At 38.7% G+C, this 20,363-nt stretch overlaps 1 protein-coding gene across 1 annotated transcript in view; it reads right to left on the minus strand.

The window, feature by feature from the left end:
* LOC121427340 (7SK snRNA methylphosphate capping enzyme-like) overlaps positions 1–20,138 on the minus strand; it is a 39,924-nt gene extending 19,786 nt beyond the window's left edge. Inside the window, exons 1-2 of the mRNA XM_041623683.1 lie at positions 18,399–20,138; positions 10,668–10,886 (exon numbers count right to left, since the gene is read on the minus strand). Of these exons, the coding sequence (XP_041479617.1) occupies positions 10,668–10,886; positions 18,399–19,769 (1,590 nt within the window). The 5' untranslated portion in view covers positions 19,770–20,138. The remainder of the gene's footprint in view (positions 1–10,667; positions 10,887–18,398) is intronic.
* Positions 20,139–20,363: the final 225 nt, after the last annotated feature.

Below are 20,363 nucleotides of genomic sequence, written 5' to 3' on the forward strand. Positions count from 1 at the left end.
GTATGTCCTCAGATCCAGCTGGCACAAAAAGGGTAAATGTTGTGCTTACTAAGTGTTGAAATTTCAATTTGGGTGGCAAAATTGTTTCAAAATGCTTGAATGTATCCGTTTTATTTCAATTGACTAAAAGTGCAAGGGAAATGTATGAGAAATGTTTCGCAGGGTAAGTTTGATTTCGCCCTTTCCCCTTTACACAGCGTGAAAACAAGCATTTCTGCGCAAACAGATTTCTGCGAGCTTTACAAAAATGGACAGTGCTCACTCAATCGTAACATTCTGTCAAAACTTTTACTTTCATTGGATAGATGAGACCCAAACCCAAGATTATATGTGAAAAAATTACCCACATGTTGCATATTTTTTAATTCCCGGGGCTTTTTTAAAGTGTAAACTTTTTTTTGACACGCACTGTATCTGTAGCAAGAGAAGAGCTTTTTATCAAAAAGATCCTAAACATATACAGTTGTAGTCTCTCTTTGACTATTGTAAAGCTGTGACTAATTGAAAAAAAAATCATTGATTTGAATTATTTCTCTTACAATATACATGAATACTAGTAATTGGCAAAGGGTTTGTTGGCAGTTTTGATAAGGGATTTTTTCTCTTGGATTTTTTAAATATTTGAATGAAAAATCCCAGAGGAGAATTTTCTCTACTCACTGGGAATTCCCTATGGAATATTCCTTCATAGGCCTATGTATGATAGAATTAAGTTCAGATACATGATTCCTCAAATTTATTTTTAATTGTCCATTTTTACTGGATTTTAATTACAAAATATGTGGTTAAGAACAATATTAGGGGTGAAATGTATAACATCAATATTGATGTCATTGTAAGAGTAAGGGGGGGGGGATAATTACCCTTTTTTCGAAGGAACTTTAAAAAAAATCAAAAAAATCTGATTTAAATAAAAAAAATCTGATTTAAATCAAATAAATCCGATTTTTTTTATTTTTTTAAAAAAATCAAAAAAATCGCCAACCCTGATTTGAAATAAGAAAAAAGGAGAACTACTAGAAAGGTAATTTATACATGTAACGGGGAAAATCAACCAAAATTTCAACATTCATTGTCCAAAGATTTTCAAATAATTTTTGACAATAATCATATTAACTCAAGATCAACATAAATTTGTGGGTTGTTTTAATAAAGAACTTGGATTTGCTCTATTAGATAAATTGAATATGTGGATGCAATCTAAATCATTTTTTCTTTTAATTACGTGAATAGAGGAAAACACAAATTTTTGTCTTTAATGACTTGCTTCTGAAAAAAAAACACACACACATAAATGTACAAGTGTGTAATAAAAGAGAGAGTAAGAGGGTAAAATATTTATCCTACAGTGTAAATAAATTTTGGAAATGCTTACTGAGATGGATTGCATTTATAGCCCCAATAACATAAATCAATGTTATAAATCTCCATGTATTTTTGCAAGATAATGAGTTTGGCCTGAATCTTGGATGATTCACACAATACTGTAAGCCATCGAGACAGAAACGTCAAGTTTGATGAAAGTAAACAGGTGTAAACAAAGTAAGTTCTAGCTGACTCGTCCACATAACTGGCATGACAACAAAATATGAAGGAGTGTCAGTATGGAGTTGTGTTCAGACATACATGTACAAACCAAAGACTTTGGAAGTATAAACCGTGTAAACCAATTGAGCATGGATTAGCCTTCCCTTCTAATAAAACAATGCCTGTGATATCTTATCTGCCATTTATATTTTTATTATTATGGATAGGACATTCAACCTCTTAAAGGGGAAGTTCACCCGTAAGAAAACTTTGTTGCAAATATAGTAGGAAAAATAGTAAACAATAATGTTGAAGGTTTGAGGAAAATCTGTTAAAGAGTAAGAAAGTTATTAGAGTTCAAAGTTTTGGATTCGTGACGTCATAAACGAGCAGCTGCCCCATGTGTTATGTAATATAAAATGCATGAATTTCAAATTTTGCATTGTTCCTGATGACTTAATTTTGTTTTCTATTGATGATCGGGTATGAAATGATTTGTCTATTGATATACAAAAGGTACAGTGAAAACTATTTTCAATTTTCTGAGAAAATGACATTTCATTTATTTTTTTACCATTCGCTATGTAGGAATGCTGCTCGCATATGACGTCACAAATCAAATAATTGAGATTCTAATAACTTTTTAATTATTTGATGAATTTTTCTCAAACCTTTGGCAATATTTTTTACTATTTTTTCTGCTATTTTTACAATAAAGTTTTTGTCAGGGTGAACTTCCCCTTTAAGAAAAATAGTGGCAAAGTCGATGGTACCCATACATTGGTATTAAAACAAAGCAAATCTACATGTAACACTGCTTGCTAATCCCAAATTATTCAACATTTCCAATTGATTCCTAAATATATGATTGGGTATAGGATATGAAATGAAAATGTGTTTTATTGGAAAAATTTTAAAATCATTCAATAAACTTTAGAATAATCAGGTATCAAAAGCAAGGGTTCATTGACTCATCCAACAATCCTGTAATTTAACAACCCCCCCCCCCCCCACTTTACCAAACATGTACCATTACATAATGTTCATAAGATAACCATAATTATTGCTACCAAGAATCAATGCCAAGTTGAAAACCATACTAGAACAACATTACAACTTGAAAGTGTTGAAATGCAATTACAGATTGTTGCTGGGATTGAAAAATTTGCATTCATACATGTAAAGCAACCTTTAAGTGTAAAAGATGCTCCTGCTGTAATGAAAAGTGAGGAGGGAAGCAGTGTGCGTAATTAGAGAAAACCACAAGACTTGCTTGTAGAGGATGTTACACATGGAATAGCAGATAATAAACGATAAAAATAGTTATAGACCATTGAAGACTTCATACTGGCACTATTAAAGCTGAAAACACGCTCTTAAATGCCACACTGGGAAGAAGTGCAAGACATTTAAATATGGTGTGTTATACAGTAAACTCAAGCTCCAAAATATTGGCTGCAGCAAGCAAGTAATACATTCATCTGAAATTTGGCATGTGAACAAACTGAGCATCATAAACATCTCTATTTTTTATACATATTCAATCATTATGCCATGTCAGATCAAATCCTCTTGGTCAGATATTTTTATATGAGGAGGAAGTAGTGTTATATGATATTCAATATTGTCCTGAACATTGCATTTCTTATTATACTCTTTCCACATGTACAGATTTCAAAATTCAACAACCTATTGTACCAAACTGAAATTTTTACTTGCTAAACATTACTCGATATTCTGGTCAGTAAAACAAAGACACCATTCTCACTTCATTCCTCAGACTAGTTTACTGGAAACTAGTTTTATGCGTAGTGACAGCGGTCTAAGCAGTCTGGGAAGCGATCTTCCAAACCAGTTCGGAAAACCACCTCGCGATAAAGTTTTCAAAATCACTTCGCCCCATTAAACTGAAACTGGTTTTAGCATGAGGGCACAACTGTTCTTCGGGAAACGATCTTCGCACATTTTGAGCGAGCTATCCCACACACTGCATGTAGAATGCCTTGGCTGCGGTTTCGAATTTCGCGCAAAACGTGTCACCCTGCTGAGAGCGTTCCCATAGTAACAAGATTGCTTTACGTGAAGTGACTTTGAAAACCCCTTTTGTGTGATCAAGTGGGAACGCTAGCAAAGCGATCTCCCAAATTGGTTTCTTGAACCGGTCTCCAGTAAACTAGTTTTAAAAAGCGTAATGAGAACGGCCTCAGACACACATGGGCTGAGGTAACGCTGCCAGTAAAATGTTGAAAATAGCCCACAAACTACCAGTCAGTTTTAATAATAAAAAGGCAATTTTTAATAAATACAACAAGAAAAGAGACAAGATAAAAAAAGGAGAGAAGAGGAATAAAAGAAATGAAAAAGGGGGGAAAATTGCATTTCAAGGAATCACTCCACTCCACAATATATTACTGATTTATACGAATTCTGATATTTTTAACAGACTACAGAGGAATATCATTTTTAAGGGCAGGCATTCCCCTTGACCTTGGACCTGAAATAAAACCCAAAACAACAATAAACTAGCCTGGTGTGCAACCTTAAAAAGGCATTATATTTCAGCTTTTCACTCGCCCTCTTGCACAAACACCTGGCTGAGGTTGTATAGCCATGCTATAGTGACAAGAAATTGTGTTGAAAGGTTTTTATAAATTGGGGTGAATGTGGAATAATGTGAAATTGCCCCAAGCCCCTGTTACATAAAGCTTGGCGATTGAAAGCAGGGCTAATAAATATTTACGATTGATAATTGACACAATGATCAATACAATCAATCATAGAAATCTGCCTCACAATCAATTGCTAAGCTTTAATGTTACAGGGTCCTAATGAAAGGAAGATAGTCTGCATGCACAGACCTATGGTTGTCGCAAAGTGCATAATGCAGAGTCTGAGGTATGCAGTGAGGCTGCTCCAACCAAAATCTACTCTTTATGCTAGACATGGTATAATCCCAGGGGGGCCACTTCCATTCACGAGTGGAAAGTGGATACCATGCAGGACCATGGGGTCTCGAAAAGCACCCTAAACACATATTTTCCACATTCTGAAAATGCACCCCTTAACAAGTATTGGTGTGTGAAACCCTACCCTTAACAAGTATTAGAAACAAAATGATACTCTTGGTATGTATTCCCTAAAATGAACCCCGAAACAAGTACAGCAATATTATGTCACGGGTCCGTCGGTCGTCGGATTTACCTTTACAGATATTTTGGTTTAGTACGGCCCCACCTCCCACACCTCGCAAAAATCGGACTCTAAACACGTAGTGTTTGGTCAAAAAGGACATCCTTTATAAAACATTTTAATTTTGTTTTATCATCCCCGCAAATTTGGCCCTAAACACGTAGCTTTCCTAGCAAAATAGATACCCTTTTTTCATTATTTTTTTGTTTTGACACCCTAATCACGTTATGTACGTAACGTGCCCTATCTTGAAAAAGACATCCTTTTCACGTGTTTTTTTTGGTCGTGCATGGTATCCACTCGTCAATGTAAGTGGCCCCACAGGGGTATAATTTTGTGTCAAATATGAGGTCTGTGCTCGTAGACTAAAAGGAAGATGGAAAGACAAATTATCCCTGGAATACTCAAGGGTGTATTGAATGATCGCACCAAGGATGACTTTACAACAAGTTTTACAAGGGTGTTGTGAGAGAGAAAAAAGTTCAGCCATGACTAATCCCCTGCGGAAAAGGTTCCTTGCTTTGACTTTTAATGTGTACCTATTTCATTACCCTCATAGAGAAGTTGAAAACTAGGATTACACATGTACAGTATTAAGTCCTATTCCAGGTCATCAATAGGATACTTCACTGTAAATGTACATGTAGCTGTGCCAATATTGCGTGGTTTTTCAGATGCAACATTTAAATTATTGATAATCATCAGATGAAGAGTTAGAGCAAGTATCTACATGTACATAATGAAAAGTAATACAACAAAATGTTGTCATAAATAGAAGATCATTTAAAATTAAAACTATAAAATGAATCCCCAGGGACCCACTGCATACAAATAAACATTTAACATGGTAACTTGCAATCAAAATAGTAACTGAGTTATGGTAACTGAGTTTAATGGTATTAAACTCCCATGGAATCCTTGATTTCGGCTGTCAAAAGGGCCTTGAACATGATAGCCCAACTCTGAAATGGCAAGCGCCAAACTAAAAAGAAACCATAACAATCAATTTTGGAGCATTGTTGCCTAGAGGATTCATCCTCAGACTTGGAAGCAGACGGTCATGGGTTTGACTTCTGGCATAATTTCCTTTAGCCAGAAATTTATCAATAATGTGCTGCACTCTACCCAGAGGACTTGCATGAAGTAATTCCTCAAAATGCTGTGAACACTGGTATCGGAAGACACCATGTAGGTTAGCCAGGAGAGCACCCTGACATGAATACCTAATATGGTGGATATGTGCGCTATACAAATACTCTATACATATCACTGTGCGTAATGGAAAAATTCAGTCTCTGAACGCTTTTTAGGCCAGGGTTGTGTGCACAGCCAGAAAGTCAGGGCCAGAATGTTGGAGGACAAAGCCAAAGTAGAAGCCAGGAAAGTCCAGTCCAATGAATTCTAGCCTCTATAAAGGCCAAGGCAGAGAATTTCTGGCATGTAAGGACAAGGCAAATGACTTCTGGCCTCCAAGGTCAAGGCAGAGGAGTGAGAGGACTTCTTGCCTCCAAGGTCGAGGCAGAGGTCTTCTGGCCTCAAGGACATGGCAGGGGGCTTCTGGCCTCCAAGGACAAGGCAAGGGAATTCTGGCCTCCCAAGGACACTGCAAAGGACTTTTGACCTCCCAAGGACAATGCAAAGTACTTCTGGCCTCCAATTCTTCTGGCCTCCCAAGGACACTGCAAAGGACTTTTGACCTCCCAAGGACAATGCAAAGTACTTCTGGCCTCCAATTCCAAGGTAAATGACTTCTGGCCTCCAAGGCCAAGGACTTCTGGACTCCATTGACAAGGCAAATAACTTGCGGCCTCTTATGACAAAGCCAACAACTTTTGGCCAGAAAGCCAAGGCCAGAATGTTGGAAGACAAATCCAAGGATTTCAAAAGCAGAGGCAAGGAAGGACAATGCAAAGGTCTCCTCATACTCATGGAGTCAACATGTCAAGTGGGATGGCATGACTTTCCCAATTTGTTGGTACTTGTGTCTAAACACTCTGCAGACTGTGTGCAATAGAATTATGTTTGGTATGCTGCTTCAGTATCACTATTTGTGACTAAATATAGGGAACATGAAGACGGGGATTCATTTCTTACAAGAACAAGAATGAAGATGATGAAGCAAAATTCTAGATTACTTTCAGAGTCTGAAAAACAAATTTCTCTATCCTAACAAGTACACTCCAAGCCCTTCTCTCTCTCTCCACTGAATAACAACATTCAGGATTATCCTTGACATTATCTTGTATTAGAATAATTATAAATAGAAACGAGAGCACAAAAACAATATGGCTGCCAAAACACTAAAAAAAAATCTGGATAAAGCCTTTCATACAAGCTTTCCCCAGAAAGAAGCTTAGAGGCTTTCCCTGTATCAAGGATAAATAATGTCGCTGATTAAAACATGAAGTCGTAAACATCCATTTGCCTAAAAGCAGATAAAACGAGATAAATATTTTCAAAATGTACAATTTCCAGGGATTTCAGGGAATAAAAAGGGAGGAAAATGTACATCGCCTATATATTAATGCAACATTGACATTCATACTTTTGTAAGCAGACAAAATATTTTGTTTTGCTTTGTGATGTTGTATTTTGTTTTGTAGAGATATGAATGTAAGCCTTGTTTGATCATTCATGTCAGAAACGTTTTGAGGTCAAATGAGGTCAGGTTTGAGTGAACTTCGAGGAATGGGAGCTCTAAAAAGGGGCAAACAAATTGAAGCATAATATTGAAGAATGCAGGACTCTTGTTAAAATCATCTACACTTATCTCGTAATATAATATTGAGATTAAACCGGAGAATTGCAGTCCCAGATTAAACACACCTATCTACCTATTCCTTAATTACAAAATACTACATGTTAACTGCAGAGCTCTGTTGTGTGAATACGGGGAGGGGGGCGGCTCACGTATTTTGGTGGTAAGGGGACATGCCACTTTTACCCTTTTTACACAGGATTTTCTTAGCCCCAGACTATCGCTAACCCCGTACTATCCTTAACCCCGTACTATTTTTTTTCCTTTTCACACATGTCAAATTGTTATTGCTAACCCCGGATAAGGAATGCTTGCTTTTCACACACGAAACTCGCTATAACCCCGGACTAGTGGTTTTTGTCGATCATTCGTAGTACAAGTACTTCACTCGTACACTTTTTACACATGCTAAAATTTCCTTAACCCCGTACTATAGGTGGGGCTAAATTGCCATTTAGCCCCACCTATAGTACGGGGTTAAGCTTAGCCCACTTTCATTTTACACTAGCGATCTTAACCCCGTACTATCGCTCTTAGCACCGCAATTGCTGGGATAACCCTGCTTTTTTGCAGGGCCAAATAATCCCGTACTAAAGGTGGGGTTAGCCCACTTTGCAAAAATGCTGTGTAAAAAGAAAGTGGGCTAACCTTAACCCCGTACTATAGGTGGGGCTAAATGGCAATTTAGCCCCACCTATAGTACGGGGTTAAGGAAATTTTAGCCTGTGTAAAAAGGGTATTTGATGACCCCCTTTTTCAGACCTAATTTTCAGTTCTCTAGACACTCCGCACTCCGCATGACAAAAGTTCCGTTCAGAACATGCCCCACCCAGCTCCGCAAGACCCTTTACAGTCATTGTTTTGTAAATATGTGATATCGCGATATTGTTTAATAATACTAGGGAGGTGCACTGGATCTATTTAATACTTAATAGGTGGTTTCAAACCGCCTCGATCACAAGAATCCCCGTTAAATTACGAGAACTTTTTAAGGCTAAAAAATACCCGTTAATCATTCCTGCATTCACACCGCCCCGAAACACATCCTTCGGGATAAGTTCCCAAAGTTACGAGCATGCGCAGTGTGGTCTGATAAGCAGGCAAGGCGGGAGATTCAAAATCACTAGCCCAGCAGCCACCCACGCCGCCGCGCCCAACGACACGCTGGGCTAAAAGTTCCCGTAATTTGCTTTCACATCGCCAAAATACCTGCGACCTTGGAAAAATCCCCACGAAAGTTCTCGTAATTTCGCCAAGTACCTACTATTTAGCGGGTATTTTCTTTCGGGGAAATTACGCGTAGTTTGCTTTCACATTACCAAAATACCTGGTATTTTCTGATCGGGGTAAATTTCCCGATCAGAGAATACCTGGAACTGGCGAACTTCGAGGCGGTCTGAAACCGCCTACTGTCAGCTGAAGTGAAAATTCAATGATACAGATGTCATATCGTCAATCATAAAAACACATTTATAGGCTACTGTATCCCTCCCCGCATTTCGCTTTATCCTAAGACTATTCTTCATTTGCATTTTTTGATAACTTGATTACCCTATCTATATGTATATGTTTTTCTGGTCATTTGTTGTTAAAAAAATAAAGTTTAGGTTAATGTGCATCAACTACAGTGTGAACTCAACTATTCAAACATTCATGAATAGAATCTCTGTTGGGAATCCTTTGTTATGCACACTGCATAGCTATGAGTGTGATTAGATCCATACGAGATTTATGATGATATACAAAGTCATTTGATTGTTCTCTCTATGATGAAGCAAATGTTTGCCACGGAAAAAATTATATATTCATGAGCGTGACAAACATACAATGATTCCCAGCTTACCCAGACTCCCAAGAGCCAAGGAGCTTTGGATTGCCAGAGCAAAGTATGTATCATCATGGACCTATTACGGAATAGGTCCATGGTATCATTAACCTGTAGCATTGCACATGCAGAATATGGATGGATGCAGAAATGAGGAGTTTTCATATCTAGACTAAAGGCAACTACATGTAGTACTTCTTCCAGAGTCGCTTTCATATTTGTTAAAAACTATGCCCATCACTCAGAGATGGTGCTACATGTAAGTTTTAGCACCATCTCGGGGCAAGGGGCGAAGTTGTTAAAGGACAAGTCCACTCCAACAAAAACTTGATTGGAATAAAAAGAGAAAAATTCAACAAGAATAACACTGAAAATTTCATCAAAATCGGATGTAAAATAAGAAAGTTATGGAATTTTAAAGTTTCGCTTATTTTCAACAAAATAGTTCTATGAACGAGCCAGTTACATCCAAATGAGATAGTAGATGACATCACTCACTCACTATTTCTTTTGTATTTTATTATATGAAATATTGTTATTTTCTCGTCATTGTCATGTGAAATGAAGTTTCATTCCTCCCTGAACATGTGGAATTCCATTATTTTAACATTTTGTGCTTCAGGCAAGGAGGTCCTAATCGTCAAATTCGTAAAAATTGATATATTGTATAATTCAAACAATAAAAAACAAAAAAATAGTGAGTGACATCATCGACTTTCTCATTTGGATGTAACTGGCTCCTTCATATAATCATTTTGATAAAAATAAACTTTGAAATGTCAAAACTTTCTTATTTAACATCCGATTTTGATGAAATTTTCAGCATTGTGCTTGTCTGATTTTTCTCTATTGATTCAAATCAACATTTTTCTGAGGTGGACTTTACCTAGGAGGTGATGACCAGTCTGCACAATTGGCACTGATGATACTTGATGATGATGAATATGGTGATGGTGGTGGTGATCATTATGGTGGTGATGATGGTGGTGGTGATGGTGGTGGTGATGATGGAGGTTGGGGGTGATGTTGATGATGGTAATGATGCTGATAATGCTGGTGGTGGTGATGATGGCTATGATGATGGTGGTGATGATGATGATGATGGTGATGATGTTGTTGATGATGGTGGTGGTGATGATGGCAATGATGATGGTGGTGATGATGATGGTGGTGATGGTAGAGGTGGTGGTGCTGGTAATGATAATAATGATGATGGTAATGATGATGATGATGAAGATCATCATCATCAACGTTGTTGGTGATAGTGGTGACAAATGTCATATAAACCCCCAAATTCCAGTTCTATCATTCTTGAACAAAAACAAAATTCATGATCCAGCCAATTTTCACATGAACCTCGTTACCTACCGTCATTTTCCTTTTCTTCTGATACGACTGCCATGCCTGCGGTTCTAGAATGAGTCTACCACCGGGATGAAGCGCCCTATAGATGCGCTTGAAGAAGCGTTTGATGCCCGCATCGCCCCAATTCAGATGAATCCATTTAGTGACACTGAGGCAGAGGATGGTGTCGTATTCCTCTTTCTGAGTTTCTAACAAGGAGTCATCCTTCAAAACAAAGTTAGCCTGTAGAGAAAAGTGAACAAAATGATAACAATAATATCTGGATTTATATTGAGCTTTTTTCAAAGGACATGAAGGCCCATATTCTGAAGTCCAGTTTAACTTTAGTCTAAATCTGTGCTAAAATTATGGGAAGCCAAAAGTGTCAACATTTTCATTAAGTTGCATGTTTCTTATATTTACTGTACTCTTTCCTGATTCAATGGTGAAGACAATCATCTATTTATACTTCCTAGATAATTATGAATGATTTGAGAGCCAAAATGAGCTGAAATATGACATTGGGGCTCAGCAGCCCAGCGTTCTCGCCAGAAAAAATTCACCCATGTCGGGGACTTGTGCTGCCACTCCTGGGGAGTGGGTGCGGGAGGGGGGTTCACCCCTCCCTCGCGGAGCGCGGAAGCGACGGCCTTTTCATTATAAAATAGAGACGCTAAGGAAGCCCCATTGTGGCGTATTTTTAAGCCCACACAGATACTTGCCGTTCAGTCCAAAGAAAGAGAAGTGCAGCTTTCCAGCTTATGAATTGTAAATATTTTTGAGAAAAGGGAAATCACGAAATGCATTCAACTTCGGAACAAAACAGCGTTCATGATTGAGGGTCATGTGATATGTAATGGAGTTGGTCAATAGAGTCGAGACGCGTCATCCAACTTAATTCGCTAAGCTAGCTGAGCTAGCTGAGCTAGCTGAGCGCATGCGTGTGGCTTTCGTGCACATACACAAATGCAAAATATATCACGGACACTTCCTAGTGATTTACGACTGTGTGTTCCAACACCAAACAACGTAATGGCGTGTAGATCGACATGTAAGTTTTGTGTGAGTCTGTGATCTGACGTTTCACCATGGAGCATAGCCGGTGTGATGTGCGGTGCAAACGGGGGAATACATGTAGGCAACGGAATGACCGTACCGTGCCGTCGTATGCCCGCAATAGCAGCCGCGAGCTAGCTGGGCGCCTTGCCACTTTCCTAGCCGTAGTAGGCCTGTAAGTGGTCTTAAGTTGGTGGGACTTCGGCGCAACCCGATAAATGAAGTTGATATCACTAAGATGAGTTCATGGAGTGTATTATTTTTTTCTGAATATTTCCATTCAATTTTTCCAAACGTGTCGCCACGCATGTCGCTGAAATTTCCGCACGCATGGTGTTTGAACCATGCGTATTATACACTGGCGAGAACGCTGGGGCTCAGGGTGATTTCCTCCCCAAATGCTCAAAATATGGCCCTGAAAACTTGAAAAAGAGCACTGGGAAATCCGAATTCAATGCCATGTTAAAGCTTTATGCTTTAGTAGTACATGTAAGTTGTAAAAAGTACTGTAGTCCCCAAAAATTAAAAAGAAATGTTTTTGCCTGCTCCGGCTTTGGCTTGAGCTGCAGCTTCTTCAGCAGTGCTCAGTGCATGCAAGGAATTAATCTGGCCAGGTACCATTCACCTCACCTGGGTTGAGTGCAGCAAAATTCAATGGCTATGTTCGAACCCACAACTCTCTGTTTGAAAGACACATGACAGAACCACTAGACAAAGCAAAACAAGCACATCACACACCCTATTGCTGTAAACACAAAATAATTTGTGTGACTGTACATACATCAAAACAGTTCAGTTTCAGTTCAGTTTCATTTATTTCACATCTCTCATAAAACACTGAAAACTGTTCATCTCATACTCCGTCATATTTCAAATCTGGGGCCTGCACTGTATTTCCATGGATCCAGTATTTTATAATGATGTTGTAAATCTGCCATTATTTCAAATTCCATGGAAACCTTGATTTTAATTGGTTGCTGTGCCTATCACCATGGTAGTTACCACAATGGCAAATTTACATCAGTTGTAACTCTTCATGAAACAGGGCCGCTGACCTGTGACCCATGACATTGGAACACAGTTGTCTACATTGTAATCAGATCATCTTCCACACTCTGATTACTTCAAAGCGCATTCATCATCACCATCATCATACCCATAACAAAAAGATCAAAAGGTGCTTTCAGACCGACTCGAAAACTGAGAATATCTTGCATTCTCTGATTGGGGAATCTACCTTATCTCTCTCAATTAGAGAACGGGGACCTGCTTCACAAAGACTAAAAACTACACAACTTATTATGGCAGTCAGGCACTGATCCAGGGGGGGATGGGTACAGGGGGCATGTGCCCTTCCCCTTTGAGAAGAAAAATAAAAATTTGTAATGTAAAAATAACATTGAATCTGAGATGTGCACCCCCCTCCTCCTTTTAAAATTGACGACTTTTCACCTTTTCTTTGCTCGTCAAATTTTTTTCAGGTACAAAATATCCTTAATTTGTGGTTGGGAAATCCTGGATCCGCCCCTGATGGCAGCAATGCCATTATGTTGACATGTACGTTGATGTAACCATGGACCTAGCGTAGTCGGTCCATGAGTTAGTAACTACCCTGGAAACCATGATTGTGATTGGCTGTTGAGCCTTGATTGCAGACTAGCCCCTCTGCGCCCCCCCCCCCTGCCCCTGCATGGTCTCCTGTCTTGTCTGCTACTAATAGTCGGACAACAACATGCAATGCTCATAACTTCAAGAATAACTGCACCCCGAAAGCATCTGATTTGGAAAGGTATGAATGCCCGAGGCCTGACTGAACAAAATCTCGTAAATTTAAGAGTATTTTGGCGATCGTGTCGGTCTGAGAGCATCTGATTAGTGAACAAAGTGCATTCATCACATCAAAACAAAACAGACAATAAAGCCCTCTTCTTCATCAGCCCTGGGGTGCATTTCATAAACAAATATGGGAGTTTTTTGTGTGTATGTTACAAGCTACTGCAATTCTTGCATCTGATTGGCTGAGGTCATATTACACAGTAGTAAACTGATACCTGTATAACTGACAAATCTTTAGTTTATAAAAAATTCATTAGCCCAATTAAAAAAAATTACAACTTGTAAAAATAAAGACTTTCTTACTGTTTATCCAACATTGTTATTAAACAATCTGCTTCTTTGAATTTATCCCTTATTTATTTTTATTAGAATTATGGATAAAATATTCAATTTATTGAATGGGTTGAAAAAAACATATAAAAATTATAAAAAAGCCAATACTGTAAATTAGTAACTGCTAACTCCAAGCCTAGAATGCAATTAAAGGGAACGGCATCATTCACACAGGTCAATTGACCATTCTAAAAGAGGATAGAGACCTAATATTTGTTCATGGTTTACAGACACATACATGCTTTTCACACTGCATTTTCTTATACCCGGACTATCCTCAACCCCATACTTTCTGAGCCCCATACTATTTGCTTAGATGGGGTTGATGCCTTTACCCCAGGCTTTCGCACAGCTCATGAATATTGATTTTGCCACACAGAGCATGATTAACATGCAATTTCAACTTCTTTTTTATTGGCTGATGCTTAAGGGGGTATCTCACTGGGCTTAACACTAGTTCGCGACTACAAATTTTGCTAGTTGCAGAGACGTCTCCGCGACATCTCTGAGACGTCTCATGAAAATTACAGAGTCTCCGAGGAGTCGCAAGAAGATTAAACATGTTTAATATTTTTGGAGACTGTTTCTAGTCTCCGCGAGGTCTCCGAGAAGTCTCCATCAGTTGCTGCGACGTCTCGGAGACTAATGATATCCGCGACTGCTGAGACGTCGCCGCGATGTCTCCGCGATGTCTCAGAGACATCGCGAAGACCTGCTGGAGACCAAAAAAAATTATAATACATTGCGGAGACGTCTCCGCGACACTTCTTCACACTGTTTGACCCACTTCAGAAACCACGTGACTGAACGCGTGCTGATATCCCTCCTCCTGCTCCAAGTCAGGTGTATGATCTTTCAAACGTTCCATCGAGACGTCTCCTTGGTGAGAGCGCAAGCCATTTTTGTCTCCGAGACGTCTCCGCGACTGCAGCGACTGATAAGTTGGAGACTGTCGCAGCGACGTCTCCGTTGGTGAGATAGGGCTCTTAGCCCCACTTTTCCATAGCCCGATTCGGTTTCATACTGCAGTTCTCTCACTGCATTAAGCCGGCTAACCCTGCTTTCTAGCAGGGCCAGATACATGTACATGTAGCAGCACACTATTTACAGCAAGCCCACTTCAGTAAAACATGTAGTGTGAAACTGAAGTGGGCTAAGCTTAACCCAGGGCAATTGGTAGGGCTAAGACCCCCCCCCCCCCCCACCCACCTGCATATATTTCCTGGGGTAATTTTAATGGAAATTTTTGTAGTGTGAAAAGCATATAGTAGATCTATGAGTAAACAAACTCCTGCTCACAGGAAAGGAAAATACAGGTTTCCTGCAGGAACAAGCCAGGTAGGTAAAAAACTAGTCCCAACTTGAATGCATAAACAGCATGTTCACACTATATACAATTTTATGCCAATCAATCATTGATCGTTTCCTCAGGCAATATTTACATTGGTTCTGTCAGTTCTGTGTTCACACTCTTAAATTTATAATTAAACTGTAAAGGCCATCCTATGCCTGGTCATGTGTGCCCTGAATGTTAACTGGTCTTGAGACGCTCCATTAGCCTTGGAGATTTGTTGTGTCCATTTTTTTTCTTCCCATCTGTGGCTGTGCCATAAAAATGTCAATTTTTAGGCCTGGATGCTACATTTTGTCTTTAAAGGGGAATGAAACCTTTGGAACAAATAGGCTTGTGTAGAAACAGAAAAATCAAAGAATAAGAATAAAGAAAGTTTGAGAAAAATCGGACAAATAATGAGAAAGTTATGAGCATTTGAATATTGCAATCACTAATGCTATGGAGATCCTCCCATTGGCAATGCGACAAGGATGTGTGATGTCACTGATGAACAACTTTCCCTTTGGTGGACTATAAAATACCCTCAAAATATCTCTTTTTGCTCTTTCTTACGATGATACAAACTCTTTATCCATTATGTATTCTTAAAAAATATGTATTACATGCCCTCATGTAGAAAGAACACATGATCTATGGATAGATGTGATAAAAGAGGCAATTCAAGTGAACTGAAATATATACTAAAGTAATGGGGAGAGTTGTTCATCAGTGACATCACACATCTTTGTCGCATTGCCAATTTGCTATCTCCATAGCAATAGTGATCGCAATATTCAAATGCTCATAACTTTCTCATTATTTGTCCGATTTTTCTCAAACTTTTGTTGATCTGTTTCTTTGATTTTTCTGTTTTCACACAAGCTATCTTGTTCCAATGGTTTCATTCTCCTTTAATATTCACACCTATTTGGGTCAATAACCTACAGAGTCTGAATCAGGGACAACAGCATACTTCAAGTTCATTCATGGGATTGGTGACTAAGGAGTTAATAGTTCCGTCCATTGGCCAGTGGTGTGTTCACACTTCATAATAACCATGAAGTATGATGACTATCAAACCCTACAGATGGACACATTGCTCTAGAACTTGATGATAATTACAATGGTTATCAATCATTATTATGAAGATAATGATGACAATAATGATGATGACAATGATAATAATGATGATGATGCAGAAAAATTGAGGATGAAAAAAGGGACAGGTACATGTACATGTAACAACTGGATCTTGAGAGAAGTCTAACAAAGGGTCAACTAGCTGTGATAGTAAAATTAGTAAGTTTGTATACTTCCAAGAAGCAACAAATGACAATCCAGTTTGGTCATTGAATATTCATGAAGACATTCCTGAAACTGTTTCACCAGAGGAATGCAAAATGCCATAATTTTGCAAAATTTTGCAAAATAACATAATTTTGATATTCTTTGTCCAATTTTTATCAAAGGTTCAGTGTTTTGTTTGTCTGATTTCTATATCTGGTCGAATCATATTACATGTACTTTCAGCCTGGACTACCCCTTTAAAATGAATACCTGTAATGTAAATTTATAGAGCTCTGCAATTTTCACACATTAGTTTTGTTCTAGCTAAATTTTGGGGTCTATTTGCACTTCTGTACATGTGCATACATGTAATCAGCATTACTGCACATTAAAGCAATACTAAAATGATATCCTGCAAATAAAAAAGTTTAAACCAAGTTTTTTTTATTAAATCACCAAAATATTGACTCATACAATGACAAAACAGGGACAATACAAAGATTTTAAAACAGAAGACTTCAAAATGAACTCTGAAAGTCTCAATGATTTTCTGAGAGTTTTTATCTGTCAGACATCTCAGGAAATCTTGGAAAGAAATGATTGCATACCGTGATAACCTTGTCCCCTTCAGACATGGTTACATTCATGAAACCTTCTCAACAGGTACATGTAAAAAACCTTTGGGATTTGCTAGAGGGAGGGGTGGAGTTAGTTTCAGGCACAGACCTAGGTAGGATGCAGTCATTAGCCTACAATATGTAGGTTCTTACAGACCAGGAACGTCTCTCACGTCCCTGTTCAGAGAGACTCAAAGTCAAAACCAAGAATGCCAAACTTCTCTGAATAAGAAATTAATTTGAATTCCATCCCACAATGCATTGCAACTGAGAAACTTAAAGGCACATACAATGTAAAATGTATTATTGATACACTGTACAACTTCAAATTTAAAAGCAGTCTTGCTTTCAAACTACATGTACCAGCGGACGGTGGGAATGGTGTGCTATAGCTGGCACAAAAAAGTAAAAGTTGTGATGGACTTCTCTCAAAACCAGTACAGTATCGGTTACACTACAGTCTGTGCATTCAGTCTGCTCACACCACTATCAGCAGTTGCATCACTTTTCATTTTCATTACCACCATCATCATCATCATCACTGTTTTCATCTTCACCATCATCATCTCATCGCAATCATCATTATCATTATCTTCACACATTCACCACTGGAGGATTGTAATGTAAAAAAATGGAAGTTAAAACACAATTGTGCCCCCCCCCCCTTTTTTGAAAACAAAATGTACATAATTTTTTGGTTGAAAACCTTTTTTCTCTTAGTGCTTGTCAATATTTTCCTCGGGGGAAAATGTGCCCCCTCCCCCTTATGGAAAATCCTGGATTCGCCCCTGAAATTCACAATCATCAGTTCATTGATGTAAGTGAAAGGTATTCTGTTGACTTTCAGTGATATAATAATTGAAATTTACCAAGCAATCTTAAGGTCAAGTTCACCCAGAAAAATGTTGATTTAAATCAATAGAGAAAAATGTTGATTTGAATCGATAGAGAAAATAAAAAAAGCACGAATCTGAAAATTTCATCAAAATCGGATGTAAAGAAAGCTATGACATTCTCAGGTCTTGCTTTATTTCACAAAAGAGTTACATGTATATGCACAATCTGAGAGAGTCGATGATGTCCATCACTCACTATTTTTGTTTTCTATTATTTGAATTATACAGTATTTCAACTTTTACAGATATGTCAATAAGGACTTCAATGTTATGCTTGATGGATTTTCTCCTTTTATTCAAATGAACTTTTTGGGGGTGAACTTGTCCTTTAAGTTTAAATTAACCAATCTTCTTTAGACTCAATGGTTATGGTTTTATTTACCACTAATATACTCACACATCTAAACAAGACATTTCCTGGAAATGATGATTTTTCTCTTTCAGCTGGTGATGAAGTGGATGCAGCCGGTGTCAAAGGTCCATATGTCTTCTGCAGGGAAACTGGAAAGTTCACACGTCCTTTGCCTTTCTTCTCCCTGAACAGTTCTTCAAGGCAGTGCTTCACATTCTTCCTGGCAACTCCAATCAAGTTTCCATCAATGTCTACACCAACAATACTTGACGGATTGAACAGTTTCGCAACGGCCAGTGTCACATGACCAGAGTTACATCCGATGTCTAAACACTTTTTGCCTTCAAACCATTCATGTTTGAACAGGTCTATGCGATTGTCATCACTATTTGGCGTACGGTAACCATAGTAACGTGCGTAGTTGCCGTACTGGAATTTCTTGTCCTGTTCTCTGAATTTTGGCAGGTGCTTAGATGTTTTCGAATCATGGCTTTGTTGTCTCCTAAACTTGTTGACTACCTCTGGCGACTTTCGCGATCTTTTTAGTTCCGGCTCACTGCTCTTTGCTTTTGGCTGTGGCTGTGGCAGTAAATCATCGATAAGCAGAGCTTTAGCCAGTCTTGAACTAGGCTCTGTCCGACTAGCTTTCCTTTTGCGTCCTCTCGAGTCTGGAAGAACTGGAGAAACAATTTTGTTTGCGAGTTTTGTGGTTTTACTATTTTGCAACTCGAGCCATAATGGCCTGGTACAAGAGCTTTCCCCTTCTCTATCAGAATTTCCCACTGATTCAATGCTATCACGCTTTGCATCACCACTATTGTGGTATTTCTTCTTCTTTCCTGATGATTTTCTGGACACCAGAGTTTTGGTGAGCGGAGAGTTTTCTTCGTTGTCATCAGCTGTATTCAATTTCAGAGGATCTTTGAAATCTTGCGGAACTATGATTGGATCAGGGTCCTTATTAATTTGAGGAAGAGGTGAACAAGCTGGAGTGACTGCATTCGCAATTTTGGAAATCTCTTCGTCATCGAGACTGTTCAAATTCAAAGGATCGGTGATAGAACCTCCCAGAAGAAATTTCGGTTGCGATCCATTTCTTTCATACGTTTTTCTTCTCCTTTTTATTTGCCCAGCTGACTTTGATGTGCTGTGATGTCGCTTGCGGCCAGCTCCCGCGGCTCCTCCAACACCACCGCCGGTGACCAGCGTGTGTGACGGGAGAGTTCGGGCAGTCAGACTCCCCACATGTTCGGTGGCCATGGTTGCGCTCTCTACCACGACTGCCAGCCCACAACTTGTTCCTCCTATTCTAGCATTTTTCAGTGTTCCTGGCACATAAATACTAGCACTGCTACTTGAAAATGGATCACTCCGGGAGCCCGATTCCGGGCTAGCTTCCAATACCTTTGCCGACATGATTTCGTTGGAGACATGAGAGCGGCATCCGCATCTGCACAACGTTGCACGTGCGATTTGGCGATGTAAACAACTTCACCCTCGCGATTTGCATAAAAAATGTCAATAACATGCAAAGTAGGGTCACGCTACTCCAGTCAAATACACGATCGTACGAACTCAGACCCAATGTTTCTGCTGAGATTTAACGAATAAACAAGGTTGTTTCTCCCAAAATATCACATTCAACGAGGGTCAATGTCATAAATGACAATCCTACTCAGTCAAAGAGAGCAAAAATGAAGTATTAACGGTGAAATCTCTGGCGAAATGTCAGATGTTTCAAGAACGTAGTGGCCCGCGATGCTTGCGTAGCAAAACGATAACCGTTTCCGCGCTTGCGCGAAAACGGAATCTTGGGAATGTTTCATTACCTTTTTGGCCTTCTAAACAATCATTCTAAATGATGTAAATAATTAGTGCTGTCTTGCACTTTATCCGTAATATTGTGATTTAAACATCAATTCAAGTCACTGACATACATTTACTGGTAAAATTTCTTAAAATCTACAATTGCCTGTAAAATACTTTGAGCATTATTCCCATTATTCATAA

The sequence above is a fragment of the Lytechinus variegatus genome, chromosome 14 (assembly GCF_018143015.1).
Source record: "Lytechinus variegatus isolate NC3 chromosome 14, Lvar_3.0, whole genome shotgun sequence".
NCBI lineage: Eukaryota > Metazoa > Echinodermata > Echinoidea > Temnopleuroida > Toxopneustidae > Lytechinus > Lytechinus variegatus.